We start from the raw sequence: 23,472 nt of genomic DNA on the forward strand, positions 1-23,472 counted from the left end.
GGCTTCTGTGTGAAGTAAACAATCATCTTTGAGGGATATTGGGGACACCTACGGCTATTGGATATTTTTAAAAATATTTTCAGAGCATTTATACTTACTTTACTTCCTACATGCCCTCCACCGTGTGTGTGTGGGGGGGGGGGGGAGATAGAACCCAGACAAGAATGAGTTCTAGCCAAAGCCCTATTTCTCCTTTCTTGGTTTATGTTGCTTGTGAATAGGTATTGTCGTTAGATTTAAATTGAATTATAATTTTTTCCCTCAGTGCTCTTTGTCATGACTGTATTGTAGGTTCAGTTATGTGATAGCTTTCTTTTAAGACAAGCCACTGCAAAGCCATCGTATAAATATTTACACTGTGCATTTCCTCTACCTTAGTGGATCATAGTACGTGCCCTTCAGGCCCTTTCATCTTAGCTACTTAATTAGATCATTTTATAAAAGCTTATATTCAGGTTACAGTGAGCTGTACTAAGGCATGGGGACACAAACATAAGTTATACTTTGTCTTTTGTCCTCAAGGATCTTGTAGTATTTGAGGGACATATGGCAGAAACATTTTGATAGTCTATATGTGTTGATCATTGTACATAACCAAAACAGAATTGTACTTAAGCAGTTATTAAAGAATAAAAATTCTGTTAAGGAAAATTTCTGTGACAAAGCAACTTCTAAATACTTTATTTACCAGTATGCTGTTAGCTTGTTATACAAACCATAATTACAAAAATCAAATAGTATAGGAAAGAATATAATGGAAAATAAATTTCCCCTTTATTTCTACTTGATATTTCCAGACATTCTTTTAAATCTGGCTTCTTTAAAGCTTTTAATAATAATTCGTGCTGTGTGTCTGTAGGGCTCCAATACTTAATTTGCTGTATGTGTGTTATTAGATGTACCCCAGCTCTTTGCCACTCTGCTCATTTCTCTGGGCCATCTGCTCTTACACTGCTTAATTTCTCATTTTAGTGTTCCTTTTAGCTCAAGCTGATTTTTCATTTTACTTTTTGATACTTGTCATGTATCTACTGAGATTCCTTTTTGTTACTTATCAAGATTCTTCTTTTAGATCTTTGAGTCTATGGGCCTTTGTTTGAATATATTCATAAAGAGTGCTTTGAAGTTTGGTAACCCAACATCTGGGTCCACATGGAATCCAGGTTTTTTCAGATCTTTTTTATTGTCACATTTCTTGGCATGCCACAATTTTTAGTTCAAATTTGGCTGTTATGGTATTCTTATAAGGGTTGTCGTTTGTTGTTCTAGCAACTACTATTTAACCTGGAATCAGGCAGACTTATCTCCCCTGTACTTTATAGTAGCTTTGTCAGACCAGTTCTTCCATTTTTAATCTATTTTTCTCATTGGCTTCATATTTGGGAGCAAGTCTGTGGAAGAAATTTCTTCTTGTACCTATTATTATTTGATGTTAGCCAAGAATTTGGGCAAAGTTTATAGTCAGTTTTAATTCACCCTTTCTGTGTTCTTTTGGAGGGTGGGTTGGAGGGGGTGAGAGATAAACGCTTTCTGTTTCCACCCTATTTCCTGGTGGTCTCTGTTCATTAACATCCTAGCAGTAAAGGTTTCAGTTTTCTGCTGCTTGTGCTATATATGCTTAAGGAATACGCTGAGTTAAGAAACAGCAAATTGGGAGTGGGGGTTGCCAGAGGGGAAACTGGGAAAGGGGATGACATTTGAAATGTAAATAAAGAAACTATCAAATAAAAGAAAAAAAAGCATCAAATCATAGATCTTGTGTTATAAAACTTTTGAGGGTAGATTCTTTAGTGGTCTACCTTTGGGGTGGGAGGGGCAAGTTATTGGGATTATCTGGAGTCTATCTCCCCTGTATGTAGAATTTACAACAAACCAATGATCCAAGTGAAGTTTATGCTCAGCGTTTGGGTCTTTACCTTTTTGTGTTTTCCCCAGTTTTCAGTATATATGCTTTAAATTTCTATTTATACTTGCAGTATTGAGATTTTCTCTTCCAGGTTGAGTTGCATGGCTTCTTGGTTTTTATTCACCCTATTTGAGAGTGAAATAGAAGAATCTAAGCAGAAAATCTTGTAGCTGAACTCAGGCTCTGTTCCTTTTTTCTCACTGTGATTTGCTTTTGAGATTTTCTAGTTTTAAATAGGCTTTTTTTTTTTAATTTATGTGTTTGCATGTTTTGCTTGCATGCATGTCTGTGAAACACTTGGGTGCCTGACGTCATAGAGGCCAGAAAAGGACATTGATTCCCCTGGAACTGGAGTTACAGATACTTGTGATCCATTGGTGACAGGTTGGTGCTAGGAATCTAACTAGTACTCTTAACCACTGAGCCATTCTCCAGCCCCTGTTTTAAACAGGCTTTTAAAAATAGTCTTTTCAGGTTTAGATTGTTGTTTTCTATAAAGAAGCTTACTTGGCTACATTTAGAAAAAAATTCTTTTTTGTTCCTTGGATTTCCATTTAGAGAGAGAGAGAGCGCGAGCGCGCGCGTGCATGCACGCAGCCTATGACTATATGCAATATTCAAGTCCCTTAAAAATTCTACAGTTTTTGATGTTCCTAAAAATGAATGTTTAGTTCCTTTTCCATTATTTTATGGATTTGTGTTACACTCCAAAGGGATATTTAAAGTGGGTTAATCAAAAGGAAATTATAAACATTTTCTAGAACATTTTCAATTCTTTGTGATTTTTTTTACATTGTCTTAGTTATTTTCTATTGCAAAACACGACAACCAAGGCAACTTATAAAAGAATGCATTTAAAATCAAAACAGCAACAACAACAGAAAAGAATGCATTTAATTGGGCTTATAGTTTCAGAGGTTTGGAGTCCATGATGGTGAAGCAAAGGCACAATGGCAGAACAACTGAAAGCTATACTTTGATCCTCAAGTAGAGAAAGAGCTGTCTTTACAAATGACACAGTGACAAATGACATAAATGATCATGTCTTTAGATATGATGTTTTGAAACTTGAAGTCTGCCTTCAATAACACACCTCCCCCCACAAGGCCATAACATCCAAACCTATGTAAATAGTTCATCAATTGGAGACCAAATATTCAAATATATGAACTTAACAAGTGTCATTCTCATTCAAACTACCACATACATGTTAATGTATTTTCTGCTTTTCTGATTCTACAGCCTCTTTTATTCCTAGTTGGGAGTTTAATCAAATAATCTTAAAGTTTATGATCCTTCAGAATTATTAGTCTAGGCTTCAGTAAAGTGTTTCTTAGTAAAGAATTAACTGAGCATTTAGGTATCTTTTTGACTGCCAGTCATAAGTGATTCATTTACTCATTGGGGTAGTCTTTACTCCTATTGGTCATTTCTATATAGAGGTTACTTTAGGACATTTAGTCGACACAGATCTCTTCCTGACTATTCCTTACCAGTCTTAATCGCCCACACCTCTTGATATTTGTCTTTGCCGTTAACTGAAGGTTCTAAGCCTTCCGTCATTGTTCTCCCTTAAAGGATAAGTTATATGTATGTGGACAAAAACAAAACAAAACATAGGTAGGGGGTATGTGTTTGCCATGGTGTGTGTGTGTGTGTGTGTGTGTGTGTAGAGGTCTCAAGACAGCTTACAGGAATCCTCTTTTCTCCTGTCATTACTTGACTCCCAGAGCACCATTACCTACAGCCTTCAGCCTTCATTATTTTCTCCAGCTTACAAGATCTTTATAATAATCACTACACTTGAATTTCTAGTTTGAAAGACAAAAATAAGCACCGGGGAGCTATCCTAGTTGGTAAATTTCCTGCTCTGCAAGCATGAGGACCTGAATTTAAATCTCTGGCACACATGTGAAATGGCAGGTATGGGAGCATGTGTCTGTAACACTAGTGCAGGAGGTCCTGGAGAAGCTGCATATTCAGAGCTTACTGATCTGTCAGTCTGTCTTGTCAGTGAATATGGTGAGAAACTGTCTCAAAAGATGAGGTGGAGAACTATTGAAGGCAATCCACATGGACCTCTGGCCTCCACATGCATGTGCCCATAGGTACATGTGTACCTATATATGTATGTGGGTATATACACACACACACACACACACACACACACAAATATATATAATTTCATATTAATAGAAAAGCTCTTGTATAGCAACCTTTCTAAACAGCCTACAAAGATAAAGGACACACAAGACATGAGGAGGCTGAGGTTTAAAGGGACATCTGTTGGTAATAAGGAACCAACATTAATTCCTGTATATGTAGCTGGTACATTGGAAAAAAGCATGAGACTTTGGTTAAATTGGATTTTAATCTTAGCTCTAAAAGTTTTTCATAATATACAAACAAGTAGGGCTGTTTATTGTTTTAAGTAGAAGGAAACATATGAACTTGTTAGCTCACTAATACCTAGTGATAACAGTAAGTCTCCTTACACTTTTTATTGTTTTTTTTTAATGTTCTTCTCTGGGTCATTGTCATTAATTCAAACTATCTGGAAATAGTAAATAGTAACACATTTACTGTGTTAGAGTTGTCTTTGAGGTTTCTGGTGTAATGTTTGCCTCCACTCTACATAACAATAGCCAAGAGATAGGAATATGTAAGTAATTGAATCACCTTTTTCTCAGTTGACTCTTGGTAGTCTCCTAAAGAAAGTGTACAGATCTAACCAACAGGTCCAGCCTCTGTAATAGAGTATTTCTAAGTTATTTGGAGCATAGACTATTTCTGTTGTCTCTAAATATAAACAGGGATCTATTTTCTAGAAATACTTTTCAATACTCCAGTAATTGCTCTTGAAGCTTCAACAGTAGTACAATAGAACACTTTAATTTGTCTACTGTGACACTGGATATTTGGGATTCAAGTGCCAATTTTTAAACGAACTTTTTATAAGCAGTTTAGGTATAGGAATCGGACAGCCATTAAATGTTTTTAGAAAGGTTTGGGTTTTTTTTTTTTTTTTTTTTTTTTTTTTTTTTTTGGTTTTTTTGGTGCAAATTTCCCATTACATGGTGGTAAGGAGACTAGCCAAGAGGCTTATTGATAGACAAAATGGTTGGTTCAGCATGAAGGCAGCATTAGCTTTATGGATGAAAACGAAAGGAAGGAATCAAGAAAGTTTTGAAGTAGATTTAGTAGGGGAAAGTGAGAAGTCAAGGATAACTTCAAATTTTTTAACTTGCTGTATAAAGATGACTCCAACTGATTTGAGAGACCAAGATGATGTGGCCATCTAAAACTCAGGAAGGTGTTTTCCAAATTTTGATATTTGTCTTTCACTTAAATTATTATCATTATTATTGGTAGTAGTGTGTATAAGTCACCACATGCCACTTATGTATGTGGAGGTCTGAGGACAATATTCAGAATCCGTTCTACCCATCAGGCTGCAAGGCTTACAAGAGTGCTTTTACACAAGAAGCCCTCTCAATGGCCCTGTCTTTGACTTTTTAGGACAACTTCTCCATCAAATCCAGTTCAAAGTGAGTATAGAGAAAGAATGGCAGAGCCAATGTCAGAAAGTCTGGTTCTAATCAGATTTACACAATTTAGCTAAACAATTTGAACAGTTACATTTATTTATCATTTGGTTTTATGGTGGTGATGGTGGTGGTGTGGGGAGTGTATGGAAGTTTCACAATCCCTGTAAGTAAACTCTGATCTGTTTTTAAGACCAGGATTATTTTATATACCAAATCCTCATTGTTTTTATAATCCTACAGCTGATCAACTTTGTGAACCTCAGCAAAATTACCAAAATTCTGAGGTTGTTTTATTCTATATACGAGATTATAATGCCACTCTTGCAACATGATTGGGAATATTAAATACTGGATATACTTTTTAAATGCTTAGCTAAGATATTGTGTAAAGTTATTGGAGTTTATAACTTTAATAGACTTAGTAATAAATCTCATATATAAGAAAAAATATTGATAGGTTTCATGGTAAAGCATTTTTTGGTAATTGCATTGTAAGGAAATAGGATAACTGTATACATACATTTGTCATTAAAATTAACGTTCTATTCAGCATCAGTTTGGTTAAGGAAATAATAACATTGTTATTTGGTCCTGAGATGCTTTGTGACACTTGGGGATGTAGCTTAGTGGTGGAGCACTTGGCTAGCCTCCACAAGATCCTAAATTTAATCCTTGGTGGAGAAAAAAAAAAAATGACTTTGTAAGCATTTTAACTTTTGGCAATTAAGAAATATTCCAACTGAAAATTTATGTAAAATAGTCATTCATTCTATGGATTGTTTTTGTTTTGAGGATACTGATTGATATTTGATAACATGAGTTACTTATGGATACTTGCTCATTGTAAGGCTGTATTATTAAACTGTTTCACAGGGCAGTGAATTTAGCAAATATATCAGGTAGAAAGTACATTTAAAAGATTTCTGAGGTTTATTTTAACCTGATTTGTGACATTTGATGTTTAGTGTTTTGTGATCTACTTAACCACTTTACAAGTACACCACAGTAATCTCTAGTATATAAAATTTCTATGGCTGTTTTATTCTGCATGGAATAGATTTAAAGGTCAACACTACTCTTTTATGTAGGTTATGGGTGCTACATGTGTGCTTTCAGAGCAGTAGTGTGAGGAAACTTGAAGTGGGATGGCAGGACGGCCGCATCCCTATGACAGTAACTCCAGTGATCCAGAGAATTGGGATCGGAAATTGCATAGTAGACCTCGTAAACTTTATAAACATTCAAGGTAGGTAGAAAAAAATATATATTTCCCATATCAAAGCTCTGTTCAACAGCCTGATTATAAAAACCACTGCTCATTTGATTGTGGTAAGTCCTGTCAGGATGTAGCCACATTTACAAAGCATTGTGCATGTGTGTTTCTCCTGAAATAGCTTTTAGAGAAACATTTCTTTTAATCTTTCAGTATTTTTTTTTAATACTTGTCTCTAGATTATGTTAACATTTTAGTTGACTCAATAATTAGGTGTTATAATGTGATCAGTTTGGAATTCTGGCAAGTTAGGTTAGTTAGGTATTTGAAACTGTCTAATAGAAGTTTTATTTCTTTTTTAAATATATTATGTGTGCAGGTTTAAGAATGACAGTTTATATGTTGTGTCAGTACTTGCCTCAGTACATCTTTAAGTATGCAAAATGTATTCTGTAGGCATACTGATCAAATGGGAAAATTCATCTTTGCAGACCTCTCTACTGGTTCATTTTGAGTTTGATACATGAAATGAAATTGATCTCAAAAGTTCGTGCTTATCTGTATGTTATGTTTTTAACTTTGATTTTGTACTGTGATAAAATGAGTCATTTAGAATACTTTGTAATCTGATATTTTAAGATGTTAAATGACAGCTAATAAATTCCATATATCACAGGTATGTAAGCATGTTTTCATAGAGAATTTTGCTATATAAATATGTAGAAGATATTACTGAAAGTATAACTTTCTCAAATTAAAAAATTCTTCTGAATACTGATAACAAGTACATGCTTTCTTAAATTATACCATAACTTTGAATTCCTTTTTGTAATACTAAAAAAAGAAGAAAACTGATTTGAATACCTAATCTAAATATTTGGAAAATATGAGTGATTGGTACTTCCTAACTCTCCTGAGAAGATACTTACACATATTGTAGAATTTCATGTGTTATCTTAGATTGATGCTGATATCATTAATTTGCAAGTATGTGGCACACAGTGTAAATAGTTTTTGGTTTGGTTTTTCTGTATGAATATCCTTCAAGTAAGACTCTTGTTTATTTCCTAGATAATTATCTTGTCCTTATTTGGGAGGCTTTAAAGTTATGAGTTTTATTACTGTGTAGGATTATGGCTAGCTACACCATACTGTGTATTTATAAATTTCAAGTGAATTTTGTGTTATGCTTTTAACTCTTGATTTGTTCCTGCTGATGTGCACTAAATAGTACATTATTTAACAAAGTGACAAGAGTAGAAATGTCATTGTTTGCTTTTAGAAAGGCTTCATGCATTCCGTGGGAAATTTTATAGTAGTGATGTTTTCACTTCAGAACTCTTTATTTCTATATCCTTAATATCTATATTTTTAATTTTTTGTAGGGCTGGGTATTGAGCTCAGGACTTTGTGTATACTAAAAAAGTACTTCGCTACTATGCTTTTCATTAGCAACTTTTTAATGCTATTTTGGGGTAAGCTGTAAGGCAGGGCAGTGTAGTGGAAGCACCCAGAAGGCAGAAGCAGGCAGAACTCTCTGAGTTCAAGGCCATTCAGGGTTATAAACTGAGTTCCTACTTTGTGGGGTAAGGGAAGAAGGGGAGCAGGAGGAAGAAGAAATTAGTTTAAATTTCTTTTAAGCTGGGTATGGTAGTATATGCTTGTAGTCTTGGCAGTTAGTGGGTAAAGTCAAGAGGATCAGGAGATCAAGATTAGCTGGGGCTACTTGAGAACCTGTCTCAAAACAGCAAAATGTTAATGAAGACTCAAGAGAGGACTTGCCTAGGGTTCAGTTCTTAGCACCTACATCTGGCAGCCCATAGCTGCTTTCAAGTCCAGTCCCAGGGGATCTCCTGTCCTCTGACTTCTGAGGGTTCTGCTTGCACCTGGCGTACATAGACTTATGCAGACATGCATGCATACACATAAATAAATTTTAAATAATAAGGAAAAGGCCAGGAAACCTTTTGAGTGGATTTATATTAAGCCCCATTTATGTAAGATATGCACAAGTAAGAACAGCTTACTTTTAGAAGTTTCTTGTCCCATGCTTTTAGTGATTTCACTTAAGACACTTTAAAGAAAGAATTTTATGACTTTAAAAACAAAACAAAAAACTTGCCTTCATTTCAGGATGATATTCAAAGTATGTTAGGATGCTGTGGGCACTATTACAGAACACTTGGATATTCATATATAGAATAATTAGAAAATTGTAGGACACATGAATCATGACCTTGATTCGTAAAATGAAGTTCAGAGGAAGGGTCATTGTCAGCTTGAATTAGGGGAAAATAAGATGACTAGTCCTGAGGCGCTTAAAGCATTAGAGTGAATAAGGGGTGTGTCGAGCCAGGTCTAGGAGATTACCTGCCTTGGATCTGAGGAAGCAGCTTTGAATAGTGCTGCTATTTCCATTAGATAGATTAAAAAAAAACCCAAACTACAACAACAAAAACTGAGGTTAATAGTCTTGCCCAAGACTATCCAGCATGTAATCACAAAGCTCTAATTTATAGACATGACTCTCCTTAGTTTTCTTTTTTACATTTTAATTATTTATCAGTACAGAGAAACCATGTATAGTATCATCTCTGTCTCTACCTATTCAGTCCCCCGCCCTGTCACCCCCTTTCACTCTTGAGTTGGTAATTGAGTAAAAGCCCCTAACTTTTAAGTAGGGTTTTCGTTTTGTTTTGTTTTTTGGTATTTAAATCCAGAGGTTAAGAGATACCTTATGCATCCTAGTTGCTTAAAAATATCAGAGTCAAAATCCTCTGATTAGTTTGACATTCCTCATAATCACAAGTTGGATGTGTAGCTCTAGACATTTCCCTTCTAGGCAAAAGGGAATGAGAAAATCAATATTTTTGCGAATTTCCAACAGGCACCTGCTTTTAAATGATATGCCTATCTCTAGAACGGAGACTGGGGATAAAGAAATACAGTTCTAATTTAGGTATGTTGTTGCCTCAAGCAAGACTGGCAATAATAATAATAAATAGTAAATGAGTGAGCATAGTCTTCCTCATGTAGTTTTAGTAGGTATCGTAAACATTGTCCTGTTAAATGTGCTGTATTTTATGTATATTTTTAAATTGCCTAATACTTTTATTTTAATGCCCCTCTGCCTTCTTTGGCTATAATCAATTAAGTGTGGATTTATAAAAGTGATATTACTCTCTTAAGTGTATTGACTTTTGTTGATAATTAAGGGCTTGGTATAGGGAATGGTTTCTAGGTTATACAATGTTTTTGTTTCTTTTTGAGATTTTAATTTAAAACTTTTCTCCCTTTTCCTCCTTTTAAGCTCTCCCACATCTCTCTCCCCTAAGTCCTTCAAATCCATGCCTTTTTTTCATACTTATTATTGTATGCATATATACAATTTCCTCTTTTTTTAAATGTAGATATGCTATGATGGACCTGCAGTTTGAGTACAAATAAGTTAGGTTAAATTCAATGAGCTTTGATTCTATGCCACATACATATATATAACCAGTATAGTTAATATACTGGAACTTCTTAGCTTGCTGAAGTTGTTAACAGTGATTTCAGTTGAAGTATACTTGGCCAAAAATATGACAACTTTTTTTTTAAATTACAAATTAGAGATCTTTTACTATTCTAAAAAAATAACTTACCCCTTTTGTATAGTGTAAAAATGCCTGACTAAAAGACACACTAAAAGCTCTTGGATTTAATACAGTATGACTATGTAAAAACTGCTGTCTGCAGTCTGCTTAGGTTTCTAAAGATAAATGCATGCATGCATCCAATATCAGACTTTGCCGCAAGGTTTCATTTCCATCCAGAAGCACACATACTCATTTTTTTTGGGACACTACATGAAAAGCATGCTTTCCATCCCTGTAATAGTTCCAATAGCAATTTAGAATAGGAAAGTTTGGTTCTTAAAAGAATAGTTGGGTGGATTCTTAGGTTGCAGGTATTTTCTTCGTAGTTTAAAAGAGCTTACTGTCTAAAAGGGATACACTGATACCGAAAGGAAGGAGTTATCTGCATCCTAGTTCCTAAAACCTGGCAAGCTGTCAGGGCTGGAATTAGCTTTACAGATGGCATTTGGCAACATGTCTACATATCTCTAAGCCCTCATCTCTGGCGTTTTCTTCCACCTGCCTATCAATTACAATATCCAATCACTGTTCAGGAATGGAGAAGTGGGATGATCACAGCTCACACGATGCTGTTTGGTTAGAAACGTCAGTGCTGCACAACCCACACGGCTGAGTCAGTGTCTGTGAGAAAATGAGCTGAATTAATATTTAGAGGGGGTTGAATCTCTGAACATTTAAAGCTTAAATATCTGCAACAGCAGGATTACACAGTAGAGAGAGGAAAGCTAAAGGAAGTCTGTGGACAGGTGAGGTAGGAGGAGACTGGAAGATTTTCTGACTGTTCAGAAGAATCTTGAGGATGATGGAAAAACCAGATGAACTAAAGTTTCCTAGTAATGCCAAAGGATGCTGACCTGGCTTTCAGTGCTGCATTGTTTGAAAAAGCAGAGTCCCTTTATACTCTGATTTCAAATTTTTTTTCTTGTTTTTGTGTGTCTACCCTGGCATATACTAAAGGAAGGTGTGTATTCATTTTTTGCATCCTATCTCTGGGTTATAAGTATATACAAGAATAAATATGAGAGAGGTAGAGAGAGAAATGCTGGCCTTTGTTTTATAATAGTCATTTACATTTATAAATGCAAAAGATCGTACTTCTGATTTCAGTTTAATGGCACATTTAAAATAAATGGAGTATGTTAGTATTGTTTTCATGGGTTTGGTGCTTTGTTATTTCTTGTAACCTGAGAATGCTTTGTATTTTAGTGTTATATTTTTTTGAATGCAAAACTTGGCTAAGGAAACAAATTCTGAAACAGTTTTATACATTGAAAATAAAGTCAAGATAAAAAATGAAATAATTACCTAAAGATGGAATTAAGATTTTGCTTTGGAATGAATTAAAGATGAATGAAACTGCTAATGTGTAGTAATTTTTACAAGACTGAATTCGTTTGAATGAGGAAAGCCCTGGCTGGGTAAGTGACTGTCTAGTCTACAGGATGTGAGTAGAAAAACTAAATGCTGCTACTGAGAGAGATTGCCAGGCACGATTTTTGGGTTAGTGTAATTTAATGTTAACCTAGATAAGAAAAAAAACTGTAAACCAGGATAAGTGCTCTTGCTATGATATTCTTCATAGGTTACAGTGCTTACTTGATTTGGAGATTTTAGCACAATTTAAAATGTTACTAAGTTTTACTCTGCCTTTATTACCAATTATTTTGTAGGGACTTTTGATATATTCAGAATATTAAAATTATTTTAATGTAAATATTGTTACATCATTTCCTTATTTCAATATCCCTTATTTATTTTCCTGCCTAGTTTCTAAAATTATGAATGATTATTCAATTATCTTGATATATATCTGTCTATCTATATACATGTATGTATATTACATAAATTATATATATATGTATATATAATATGTAATCTGATATTGGGGGTCTTGAGACCTAGAAATTATTTTATAAGCTTATTATTATAATAAAATTATAAAAGGACAACTTCAAGGTTAATCTTCTTACCTTACACTTTGTAGAATACTTAGGTTCTGCTGGTTCTTTTCTGATAATACTGCTTGTCCTATTATGAAAGTGATACATATTATTCATTACATAAATTTGATAGGCATAGAAAAGCATATAGATGAAATGTTATTTTCCTAAAAGAAAACGCTTTAGGCATTTCATATTTAGCCAAATATGAATATATACACATGTATGCAAGTATATAGACATATATATCACATGTACACTTAAAATGACCCCCAGAGTTGTTATATGTTCTGTTATATAAGGTACCGTCTAAAAATTATGGACATTCTGTATTGGTCTTCTTATAGCATAGTTGGGTTACACAGTATTTTATATATACTTTGTCATTTAATCAATTGTAGCTGTTCTGGAACTTGGCCAGAGAAATGATTATTTCATACTATAAATTTCTTCAAAAAAGGACTGTCTTAAGGAGTTAAGTAAAAATGTAATTTCTGTTTTGTTTTTTGACAAAAAAAGATCCTTGATCTCATTTCACCTTGAGCTTATTGAAGATACACACAGTATTTTAAATGAAGCAAATAGCTCTTATAAAAATCAGAAAAATTGGGGTTCAAATGAGTTTGAGCCATTAGAAAGTAGGAGCACTTCAGAAGGGTTTCTTCCATAACATTTAGAGAAAGAAGTTATTCCAGGGAAGTGTAATAATAGTATTTAACAATGAAGGAGGGACCTTAGCTCTGACTTCGAAGTTTCTTAGAGAGGAAGAACAGACCACTACAAACAACAACAATAATAAAACAAGCATTTTTAGGGACATAGAAACCAGTATACGAAGACCTAAAGGTGCAAGTTATACAAGGAGGAGCTGCATTCAATCAAGATGTTCAAATTACTGGTAGTTCTTATGATCTTTGAAGATTTATAAGAGCATAAGAACTGCTAAAAGATTCTGGGCCTAATTTTTCAGGCACAACATCTTGGAACAGAAATGAGAAGGATAATATATTACTAACTTAAAGAAGATCAGATGAAAATGTGAAGTGAGTTTTTAAAAAGTAGACCAACTTTAAATTTTCTCTTATATGGTTAGTATAATTTGTACCCTTGGAATATATTTGAACTTTTTGTTTGTTCAATTTACCCTTGAATGTAAGGTAGGTAAGAGAACTAAATGTAAAAGATTTCCAAGAGTCTATGTAAGGTCTGTTAAATACCTCTGTGTGGCTTTAACATGGTGCATGAAAAAGTGAGTACAGTGTCAGTAAACTTGACATGAAACAACAATGTAATATGGCCTCTGACGTCCCTCATACCCCCTACCACCAGTCTCAGTTATTAAGGACTCTTATAATAACAATTACTTTTGTATATTTGGAGAATAGTAATTGGTAAAGAAACTAAACTTGGTTTGAGTCAGACTTACTTGAGGCTAGCAGCATGAACTCTGAAATTGAGCTTTGCATCGTATATTAGACCTAGGACTTAATTAACTCTGATTTCAGATAACTAGTCAAGTGATTTGATTACTACATATGTTCTGAAATTTTAGCTACAATCCATAGACTTAGTAAGATATACCAGAGTGTGATTGTTTTTTGTCAGCTTGACACAGGCTATAGTTGTCTGGGAAGAACCTCAATTGAGGAATTGCCTCCATTAGGTTGGCTAGTAGGCAAATCTCTGAGGGCATTTTCTTATTAGTAATTGATGTGGGAAGACTGAGCTCACATAGGCAATATTGGTTGCGGTTGCATAGAGAAGGCAAGCGGAGCAAGCCAGACAGTAAGCAGCATTCCTTCCTGGCTTCTGCTTTGGTTTTGCCTTGAGTTCCTGCCCTGACTTTCCTTAGTTATGAATTGTGATCAGAATATATAAGCCAAATAAAGTCTTCTCTCCTTGCTTTGATCATGATCCCCCCCCCCCCCCCGGAGCTGGGGACCGAACCCAGGGCCTTGCGCTTCCTAGCCAAGTGCTCTACCACTGAGCTAAATCCCCAACCCCGATCATGATGTTTTTTTTTATAGCAATAGAAACCTAAGACAGAAGTATTCAAAATGAGGAAGATACCTCCTCAAACTAACAGTTACTGCTATAGAAGGTCATTATCTATAAATGAACTCCACTGTAGATATAGTTTGTGTGTTCATGATTTTCTAATATGAATGCTACTGTGTCAGTGGCTTCTGAAGTTTTGTTGTCTTAGTTTATAAACCCTCTCTTTAGGAACCTGGACATTACATGAATACTGACTTCTTTAATATCTGATATTCTTTTCACTTATTTTTTCTCTTTTGAGGATATTCTAGGTACTTTCTTTCAGTTCTGCTATAATCTTTTCAAAATTGTTATGACTGTGGTTTTGATTTTTTTTTTTTTTAATGGTTTTACTAGGAATGGTCCCCATAGACTCGTGTATTTAAATGTTTGGTCCATGGTTGGTAGAACTGGGAAAGATTAGAAAGTATGGATTGGAGGAAGTGTGTCACTGGGTGTGGGTCTTGAGGTTTCAAAAGCCTTTGCCATTCCCTGTAGTTTCTCTCATTCCAGACATTCTCTCTTAACCCCTCTCCCTTCTCTTGTCAGTCCCTTCCTCCCCCCCCAACACCCACCTCTCTGTCTGCCTGCCAGCCTGCCTGGTGCTTGTGGACCAGTTATAAGCTCTCATATACCGCTTCAGCACCATGAATGCCTGCCAGCTGCCCTCTCCCCCACCATGATGGTCACAGATTGTTATCCTTTGAAAGGCTGAGCTCCAATTAAATGCTTTCCATAATAAGTCGTACAAAACTGAGCCCTTAAATTCCTCTTCAGTCCTTAGGAACCTGCTTTCTGCCTTCCATGTAAACTTGAATTAATTAGAATTTTGGTAAATTTGCAAGTTATGTGCATAAATTCACAGTATGTTGGTATTGATTAGGTTTGATGTAATAGATCCTTGCTTTTTAAGTGTGATCATATTAATAAGATCTTTAAATCCAGCCCATGATCCAGATCTAGGGATTGAACCTTGGGCCTCTTACATGCTGTGTAAGCACTCTAATCAGCCCTAGATTTAAACAGTTTTAAAGACTTTATTGCATGACTCTGAAATTAAATGATAAATTAGTATTACATAAAGAAATAAGTAGGATTATAAGTTAAAGTTATAAAAAATGTAAATGCAGAAAATAGTTTGACTTAATGTAAAGTAAGTTTATTTACATAGCTAGAGATGGTAGAAGTTAATGATAAAAAATTAATCTACAAGGAGTCATGATTGAGGAATGTGATTTGGGTGTTTGTCCTAGCTTTACTGGATAGTGGTGGCTTGTGAGCTCTGTAGGTGGTCATCAATTGTATAGTAGCTGTTCTTAATCTGATTATTGATATAAATGCTTTTGGTTTCTGAGACCATGAACTATACAGCTGTATGCAAGAATCTGTGTAGGCTGGTGGGGAAGCTTTAGTGTTGACCAGTGAGACAACTGTAAGAAAAAGCTTGATTGAGATGATGTATGCATACGCTTCATGGTATAGTAGTCTCAAACAGGTTCTGTGGCCAAAAATCCAGCTTGGGTGTACAGTGTGATAAGTTTAAATATTTTATGTACCCATAAAACCTCAACAGCCAGGGGTATATTGGCATATATTTCACATAAAAAGTCTCCAAAGTGCCCTTTTCTCTTCCCTTCCAATTGCCGTATTTCCTAGAATTTCACATATGTATTTTGTCTGCCTTTTTCACTGGGCATAGTTATTTTGAGATTGACTTTTGTTATGATTTATAAAACTTGTGGAAAATACTTATAGTTTATTGAATTTTGTCAACTGTAGGACTATATTACAATAGTTTATCCTCCTGCCCATGGGCATCCAGGTAGTTTTAAATTTTGAGTGGTTATAAGTAAAACTTAGAAGAATATTTGTATATACAGGTTAGGTTTTATAGAGACATGTTTTCATCTCTTTTCAGAAGTAAAATAAAATAAAATAAAATAAAATAAAATGAAGTGTCTGTGCTCTGTGACCAGTATATGCTTTATCTCTTAAGAAACAAGTTGTCTTCCAGAACAGTTTCCAAAGTAGTTATACCACCCCAGTCCTTCCACAGGTATATGTGAGTTGTATTTCATATACATGCCCCATTATATTTATTTCATGTATGCATGTGTAGGTTAGAGGACAGCTCAAGTTGTTTTTCTTGTATCACCTTGTGAGATCTTCAGATCAGCAGGTCTGTATGCAGTGTTTCTGCATGCTGGGTCACTTTGCTGGCCCATGGTCAGTTTTTTGTCTAGCTGTCCTGAGATACATTGTCATTTTAATTTGTATTTCTTTAATTATTGATGATGTTTAATATTATTTCATATATTTCATTTTATCTGTATATAGTCTTTGTTATCATTTTAGAGTTTATTCATGTACATGGCCTTGAGAACTCAGAATTATTTTCTCTTATTAGTGGTTTTTGTTTTTCTTAAATGGTGATTTTTGAAGAGCAATTTTTTTTAATTCTGTGGCCAATTATCACTTCACTCATATATGAATTTTGCTTTTTGTTTCTAAAAGTTTTACAGTTTTAGGTTTATGTTTGTGGTCTATTTGGAGTTAACTACTGCCCAGACCAGAATCCTGTTCTTTCCAGTTCTAGAAGTGAAATGTCCATTGCTTATCTCTTTCAGTACCATTTGATAAAATACACTTCTCTTTTATTGCTCTTGAATGCTTGTTGAAGTAGTGTATATTTCTCTCTGTTCTCATGAGAGTTGAACATTTCCTATTCTGTCAAATCTTTCTCTTATTCGTCACACAAGTATGAGTGTTTCCTTCTACAAATTAATTTTGCCTTCATTGTTTGGGATTAAAGGTGTGAACTAAGGGCATGTCAATATTCCAGCTGGAGGGATTAAAGGTGTGTGCTAAGGCTGAGACACACCACAACTAGAAACATGTTTCTCCAGTAAACAACACAATATCCGAGTTCACATATGATCAAATATCTAGCAAGTCTTGTGTTTTTAGACAAATTGCATTTAGGTGGGTGATATTATTATATCTTCACATTGTATTATTGTAATTATCAAAACACGTAGAATATTTATCTGTTGTAAGGCTTATAGTTTTCTTGAGATACTTTTTGGTCCTGTTGGGATAATTCTGACCTCATAGAATGAGTTAGGAAGTTCTGTCTTTTTAGTTTAATGGGAAAGTTGCATAAAGTTGGTATTTTCTGTTTGAGGTATTCATCATGGAACCATCTGGAACTGGAGAGTTTTTTGTTTTTTTTTTTAAGGAATGTTTTAAATTATAAATTCAAATTTTCTCAATACACACAGAACTGTTCAGTGTGTCTGCATTCTTGAGTGAGCTATGGTAGATTTGAATTTGTAATTTTCCTAAGTTGTTGAATTATTTTGGAATGAAGGCTTTTTAAAATTATTATTAACTATTCTTTGAATTTCAGTAGACTTTGAACATACCATTTCTGACAGTAGCCATTTGAATCTCTCTTAGTCCTTTCCCACGTGACTAGGGTGGACATTTCTCAGCTTTACTGATCTTCCAAGTTTTGTTTCATTGGTTTTCTTGGTTATCCTTCTGTTTTCTAATTAATTTTTAGTCTGCTCTTTATTAGAGGGCTCATTGAGAACTGCTGCTATGGGGATCAATGCTGAAATTGGCCACCTAAGCACTACTATACTATAATGCCATAGCATAGAGTTGAGACCTGTCAGGTGATTTTTAGTTTTATTGTGTTTTGAATTTTAAATTTTTCTTTTCATTCTTCTTTTAGATAAAGGTGTTTAATTTCTGAGTATTTTGAGATGTTTTGAATTTTAATTTAATTCTGTTGTAATCAGAAAATACTTTATATGATTAAGTTCTTTTAAGTTTATTGAGATTTGCTTTATTGCCTAGAATATGGTTTGTCATTGTAAATGTTTATGTGCATGTAAAAAAGATGATTTTCCTGCTGTTGTTCTGTGAAGTGTTTTATGTCAGGTCAAATCAGTTGATAGTATTATTAAAATCTCCAATTGATTTCTGTCTGCTTCCTCTGCTAAATATTGCAGTAGGGCTGAGCATATAGCTCAGAGGTGAAATGTTCACGTATATGTGGGGCTGGCTCTGAGTTTAGTCCTTGGTAACATAATATCCAAACAATCAAGTAGGTAAATATAAAGATAATATGAGTGTTAAAACGTAATTGTGGGGTTAGCTCTTTCTCATTTATCAGTTTTTGCTTTGTATAATTTGAGTCTGGTTATAAGGCAGAAAAACATTTGAGTTGTGTGTGTGTTCTTAATGAATTCATCCCCTTTCCTCATGAAAGAACTTCCTCTTTGAGCTCTGCTTCACTGTTATAATGACCACTGTTGTCTGTTATTGAACTGATGCTAGCACAGTGCCTTTCTTCTTTCTGTCATATTGAGTCTCTGTACCTTCTTATTTAAAGTGTGTTTCCTGTAGGCAGGATAGTTAGGTTTGGCTTTGTATCCTATCAAATCTCTTATCTTTTATGGTGTAGATCATTTATTTACATTTAAGAAGCTTATGTAATTTGTATATGAATAAGTCTGTTACCTTGATACTGTTTTTTATTCTTTTTTCCCTTCTATATCCTCATTTTTTTCTTGTCAGTTTTTGGATTAGCTGGTGTGTGTATGTTTGCCACAACTAATCGTGAGTGTCCTAGCACATGTGGATATTTAGAGGCCAGAGATTGATGTTGCCTGTCTTACTCTGTCATTCTCTTTCTTGTTTTTTAAAAGAGGATCTCTTTACTGAACCTAGTCATCCAGGAAACTTTGAGATCTATACCAATCCCAGTCCCTGTAGTTGCAGACACATTTCTGTGCTTGCCTTTTACATGTGTGCTAGGGACCTAAACTTAGGTTCACATACTTGTACAGCAAAATATATTTATCCACTGAACTAGTTGTTCTAGGGACAACTAATTGTGTGTTTGGGGGAGGTGTTTTACTTCAGTTTGTAACCAAGTCTTAGAGTGTGAACAGCTGCTTTAGCATTTACAGTATACCATCTTTAACCTGCCTTCCTTCGATTGCCCCTTTTTATGATAGTATAAAAGCCTCACAACAGTGCACTGTCATTTCTTCCATCCCAGTTTTGTTCTGTTGTACTCATGTGTATGTTATAAACTGTGCCATATTGTTAGAATTATTGTCACACTAATCTTTTAAGAAGATTAAAACAGTAAGAAAAATATTTTTCCAATGTACTTACTCCTTTCAGGGTCTCTCATTCTTTGTGTAGATCTATATTGTTACTCGGCTGTTGTTTTTTTTTTTTTTCTACAAGAATTACTTCCATTTGTCTTTTGAATAGGTATACTCATAATAAATTTGCCATTTTGTCTTAAAATGTCAGTATTCTTGTTTTGTTCTTGAAAGATAGTTTTGTTCTAGACCAATGGGAACCTATTTATTGTTGCATTTTTCATGAAAGTGTATGGCGACTTATTGTGCATATTACATTTGTGGCTTATTATGCATATTACATTTGTGACTTGTGCATATTACATTTGTGGCTTTGTAATTTTCATCAGTTTGGGAGAAGACTAGGCGTTTTTCTTCCATATTTTCTCTTTTCATTTTCCTTTGTGGATTCCATCCAAGAAGTCATATTTGGATTTGATCCAAGCATATCCAAGCTCTGTTTATATTGCTGCTTATATTGGTGGAGCTATTTGGACAGGAGAGTAACTGCAGTCTGGCCACTCTCCTGGCCAGAGGCAGGTACTGGGAATGAGCTACTTTCTTTGTCTCCTGTATCAGTTCACAAGGCGCACATTCTTTTAGATGCAGCCTGAAGCAGAGCTTGAACTTGCTTGTCCTTGTTCTTTATTTTGCACATACTGCTCTGCCTTTAGAGTGTTTTCCTGATCTAAAATTATTTAATCAAATAGGGGAGAATGTGATTTTTGAAGGCTCATTCAGCATACTTCCTTTTTTGACTTATAAAGAAAAAAATGGTTGTATGTGATGACAGTGTTTGCATTTATTTAAAATCTAATCAATTTAGAAATGAAGGCAATATTTCAGTAGAACATTTAGCGTGCTCCCTGTCTGCCTCTCTCTGTCTCTCTCTCAGCTAAAATGATGTCATGTAAAAACACTTAATTAATTAGTCTGTCTGGCTCTTATTTGAACTGAACATTTAGCCTGTTTGCCTTTAGCCATAGTTGTAACTGGACATTCTATTAAATTACTGGGTCACATTTAGGAAACTTGCTTTCTTGTGGTTCAGAATTATTAAAACTTAGCAGTAAGAATAATAGAGGGTTCTGCCACCCCCATATATGATCCTTCTATTAATAAGCAGTCCTTTTTCTACTTCAGAAATCAGCCAAAAATTCTGGTATTCCTATTCCAGTAGTAGAATCTCTTGGTTCTATTTGAAGAAAATGATTATGTTCTAAGAATATAACTGCCCCCTCCCTTTCTAGAAGGAACATGAGAGTGGAAAATTCTTTTCTTCATAAGGCTTATGAGAAACAAATGGGTGATAATGGTTAACAGACTGCCTTTATTTCTCTAGGAGTAACTAAATCTGCTTTATCTTCTGTACCTGTAATCTGTTATAACAGGATGGTGATTGATTTCCATAGTAAAAAAAAAAAACCCACAAAAATAACAAAAGCAGTATAGTTAATAAACTAACAGAAAAGATGACCTTAAGTCACTACAGGATTTAAATTAGCTTTTGGAATTATAAGATTACGTTTTAACCAATGTGGTTTTGATAAAAAGAATGCACTAGAGTATAAAGGGGACATTAGGATGAAGCAAGACTTAGCTTATAGTGTTACTGCCATGTTGGCTAGTATTGTATAACTAACAGAAGTTTGAACCTTTCTATCTTCATCTGTTATAACTAAACAGCTAGCATTTAAAAGGTGCACCCTTCTGTTTATTATACTTGATTCATTTCTAGTATCAGCTGTAGAAAGTAAATAAAAGCTTAGAACTTATCTTACAGATAGGGGACTTGTTTCCAGATATTTAGTAACTCAAAGTATTATATAACTATTAAAAGATAGTTTGAGTCTGACTCTTTATTTCTGTGAAACCATAAAGTACCTTCTACTTCTAAAATATGCTATAAAATATTTTTTAAACTGTGAACTGTCTAATTAATGGGTTCTAGTTAACTACCATTGCTTTTTCTATACCTGCCTGGATTGTAATCTCATTGTCAATTTTTATTGTTTGTTCTATTTTCATTATTAAAATTTTACATATTTTTAGGAACGAACTATAGTTTTTAATTACATTCATCTACCTATTTATTATTTTTGTGGGGCTCACATGTGAAGATGAGAGAACAGCTTTGCAGGACATGGCTCTCTTCTTTTACCATGTAGTTTCTAGGGATCAAATTCAGCCCCCTAACTTTTATCTGTTGACTTTGTCTTCATCTTTTGAGGTTCTAAAGTATTTGTTGTCTTATTACTCATTTAGTTGTTATATATTTATGATGTACATATTTTACATTTAGAAGTGAATTATTTATACTTCTCAGTATATGTATTGTTAATGTATTATTACTACATGGATAAGCTCAAGAGAGCTTCTTTTTATTAAACCGCTAAGAACAGATGTTAACTAGATCTTAGCACTCTATTGTCACTTAACACATCATTGTGCCTATAGTATGCATATTTACTAATACTGGGAGTGAATACTGTTACTAGGCTATTTTAGCTAAAGGACAGTGTTCTTAGTTACGTCTCATAGTAGAATTAAGTCTATATAACATTTTCTGAATTTTTTAAAAACTCTCCCATTTTTTACAATTAGAAAGTAAAATAAAAACTGAAATTAACATAGTAATAATAATAGATTTATAAAAATTCTCTAAGTGTTTGCATGGAAACTTGTTTGATGGAAGACCAGTTATTTTGCCCAAACCTCAATTTTATTTATCTATTTTTTTTTTTAAGTTTTTAGTATTTGGTGCTCTCTCCATCTAAGATCCCATTGCAAATAAATTTAAAATACCTGTATAACTCCTGTTACTAAGCTTGCTTGTATCTTAGAAGTCAGTTGCTGCCATATATGATAGTGAATGCCTGTAGTACCAGTACTGGGTGGGGAGAGAGGCTGGGGTCTCTGTAGTAAAGAGTTTATCTCTCTAAAACAAGACAAAGAGTCAGTTAACCTATTGGGGCTTGAGTTCTTTCAATGAATTTGTCAAACGTAAAGGTTCAAGGTAAATCAGATTTTAGAATCAAAAAGTAACATTTGCTCTTTATACTTTAAAATATCAGTTGTATACTAAAGCATGTTTTCACTTGAAATGCTTTGCTATCCTTTTTTTTTTCCTGCTTTTATGATCAATTCTCTTTTTTAACCTATCAGCACTGCCTCACGTGTTGCTAAGGGAGGAGTCGACCACACCAAAATGAGTCTGCATGGTGCTAGTGGGGGACATGAGAGATCAAGAGATAGACGAAGGTCAAGTGACAGATCACGAGATTCGTCTCATGAGAGAGCAGAGTCTCAGCTCACTCCTTGTATTCGAAATGTGACTTCACCAACAAGGCAGCATCATATTGGTATGTAAGATCATCTCACCCCACGATCCTGTCAGCAGTCAATTGTGATGATGTTCATTTGTGCACAACACTTGAGTAAGGTTCGCTTCTTTGTTGTAATTCAGTTATTTGTATTTTAACTGATCTTGATCCTTAAAAAGACAGCTTATTAAATCAAGCATAGAGGTATATTTTAAGTTGAGGAACAATCTTATAAAAGAAGTAACACAAAAAGCTTTTTAAGGTATAATAATCCAGATTTTTAAGAGAAAAATTTCCAGTTAACTTATATCTAATAACAGTAGCTTATTATAAAATAGTAATAAGGTAAATTATTGCTATGGTTCTCTTGTTAGTCATGCTAACAAATAAAAGAATAACCATTGTGGGATTATTTATTCTGAGTATTGACAGATTTCCAAATTTAATAATAAAAATAGACAAAAGAGAAACATGTTTTACTTTGTTAGCAGCTTGGGTCTTCTCCTTTCTTCTTACTCATAGACACGCACTATTAGTCCAGGAAAATATACTGTATCACTATGAAGTACATAAATATGCCCAAGCAGTACGTCATTGTTGAATTCTTTTTTAAACTTCCTCATAGGAAAGGTATAAATTACTAACTTTGGTTGAGGGTAGGTTTATGACTTCTTCTGTGTTATTTGTGCTTAGTTAGCATGC

General features: G+C 34.2%; 1 protein-coding gene across 9 annotated transcripts in view; it reads left to right on the forward strand.

Moving 5' to 3' along the window:
• Nucleotides 1-23,472, forward strand: part of Btbd10 (BTB domain containing 10) — a 57,522-nt gene that overhangs the window by 16,112 nt on the left and 17,938 nt on the right. For 3 of the 9 annotated variants that reach the window (XM_032892864.1, XM_032892863.1, XM_032892865.1), the window contains 2 exons: nucleotides 6,543-6,700; nucleotides 22,613-22,809. In XM_032892864.1, the coding sequence (XP_032748755.1) occupies nucleotides 6,600-6,700; nucleotides 22,613-22,809 (298 nt within the window). In that variant the 5' untranslated portion in view covers nucleotides 6,543-6,599. Of the gene's footprint in view, nucleotides 1-4,979; nucleotides 5,455-6,542; nucleotides 6,701-9,576; nucleotides 9,627-9,665; nucleotides 11,267-11,536; nucleotides 11,724-22,612; nucleotides 22,810-23,472 lie in introns of those variants that run through there. The other 6 variants (XM_032892868.1, XM_032892869.1, XM_032892866.1 and 3 more) reach the window with 5 other exon arrangements.

This window comes from Rattus rattus, chromosome 2 (genome assembly GCF_011064425.1).
Source record: "Rattus rattus isolate New Zealand chromosome 2, Rrattus_CSIRO_v1, whole genome shotgun sequence".
Classification (NCBI taxonomy): domain Eukaryota; kingdom Metazoa; phylum Chordata; class Mammalia; order Rodentia; family Muridae; genus Rattus; species Rattus rattus.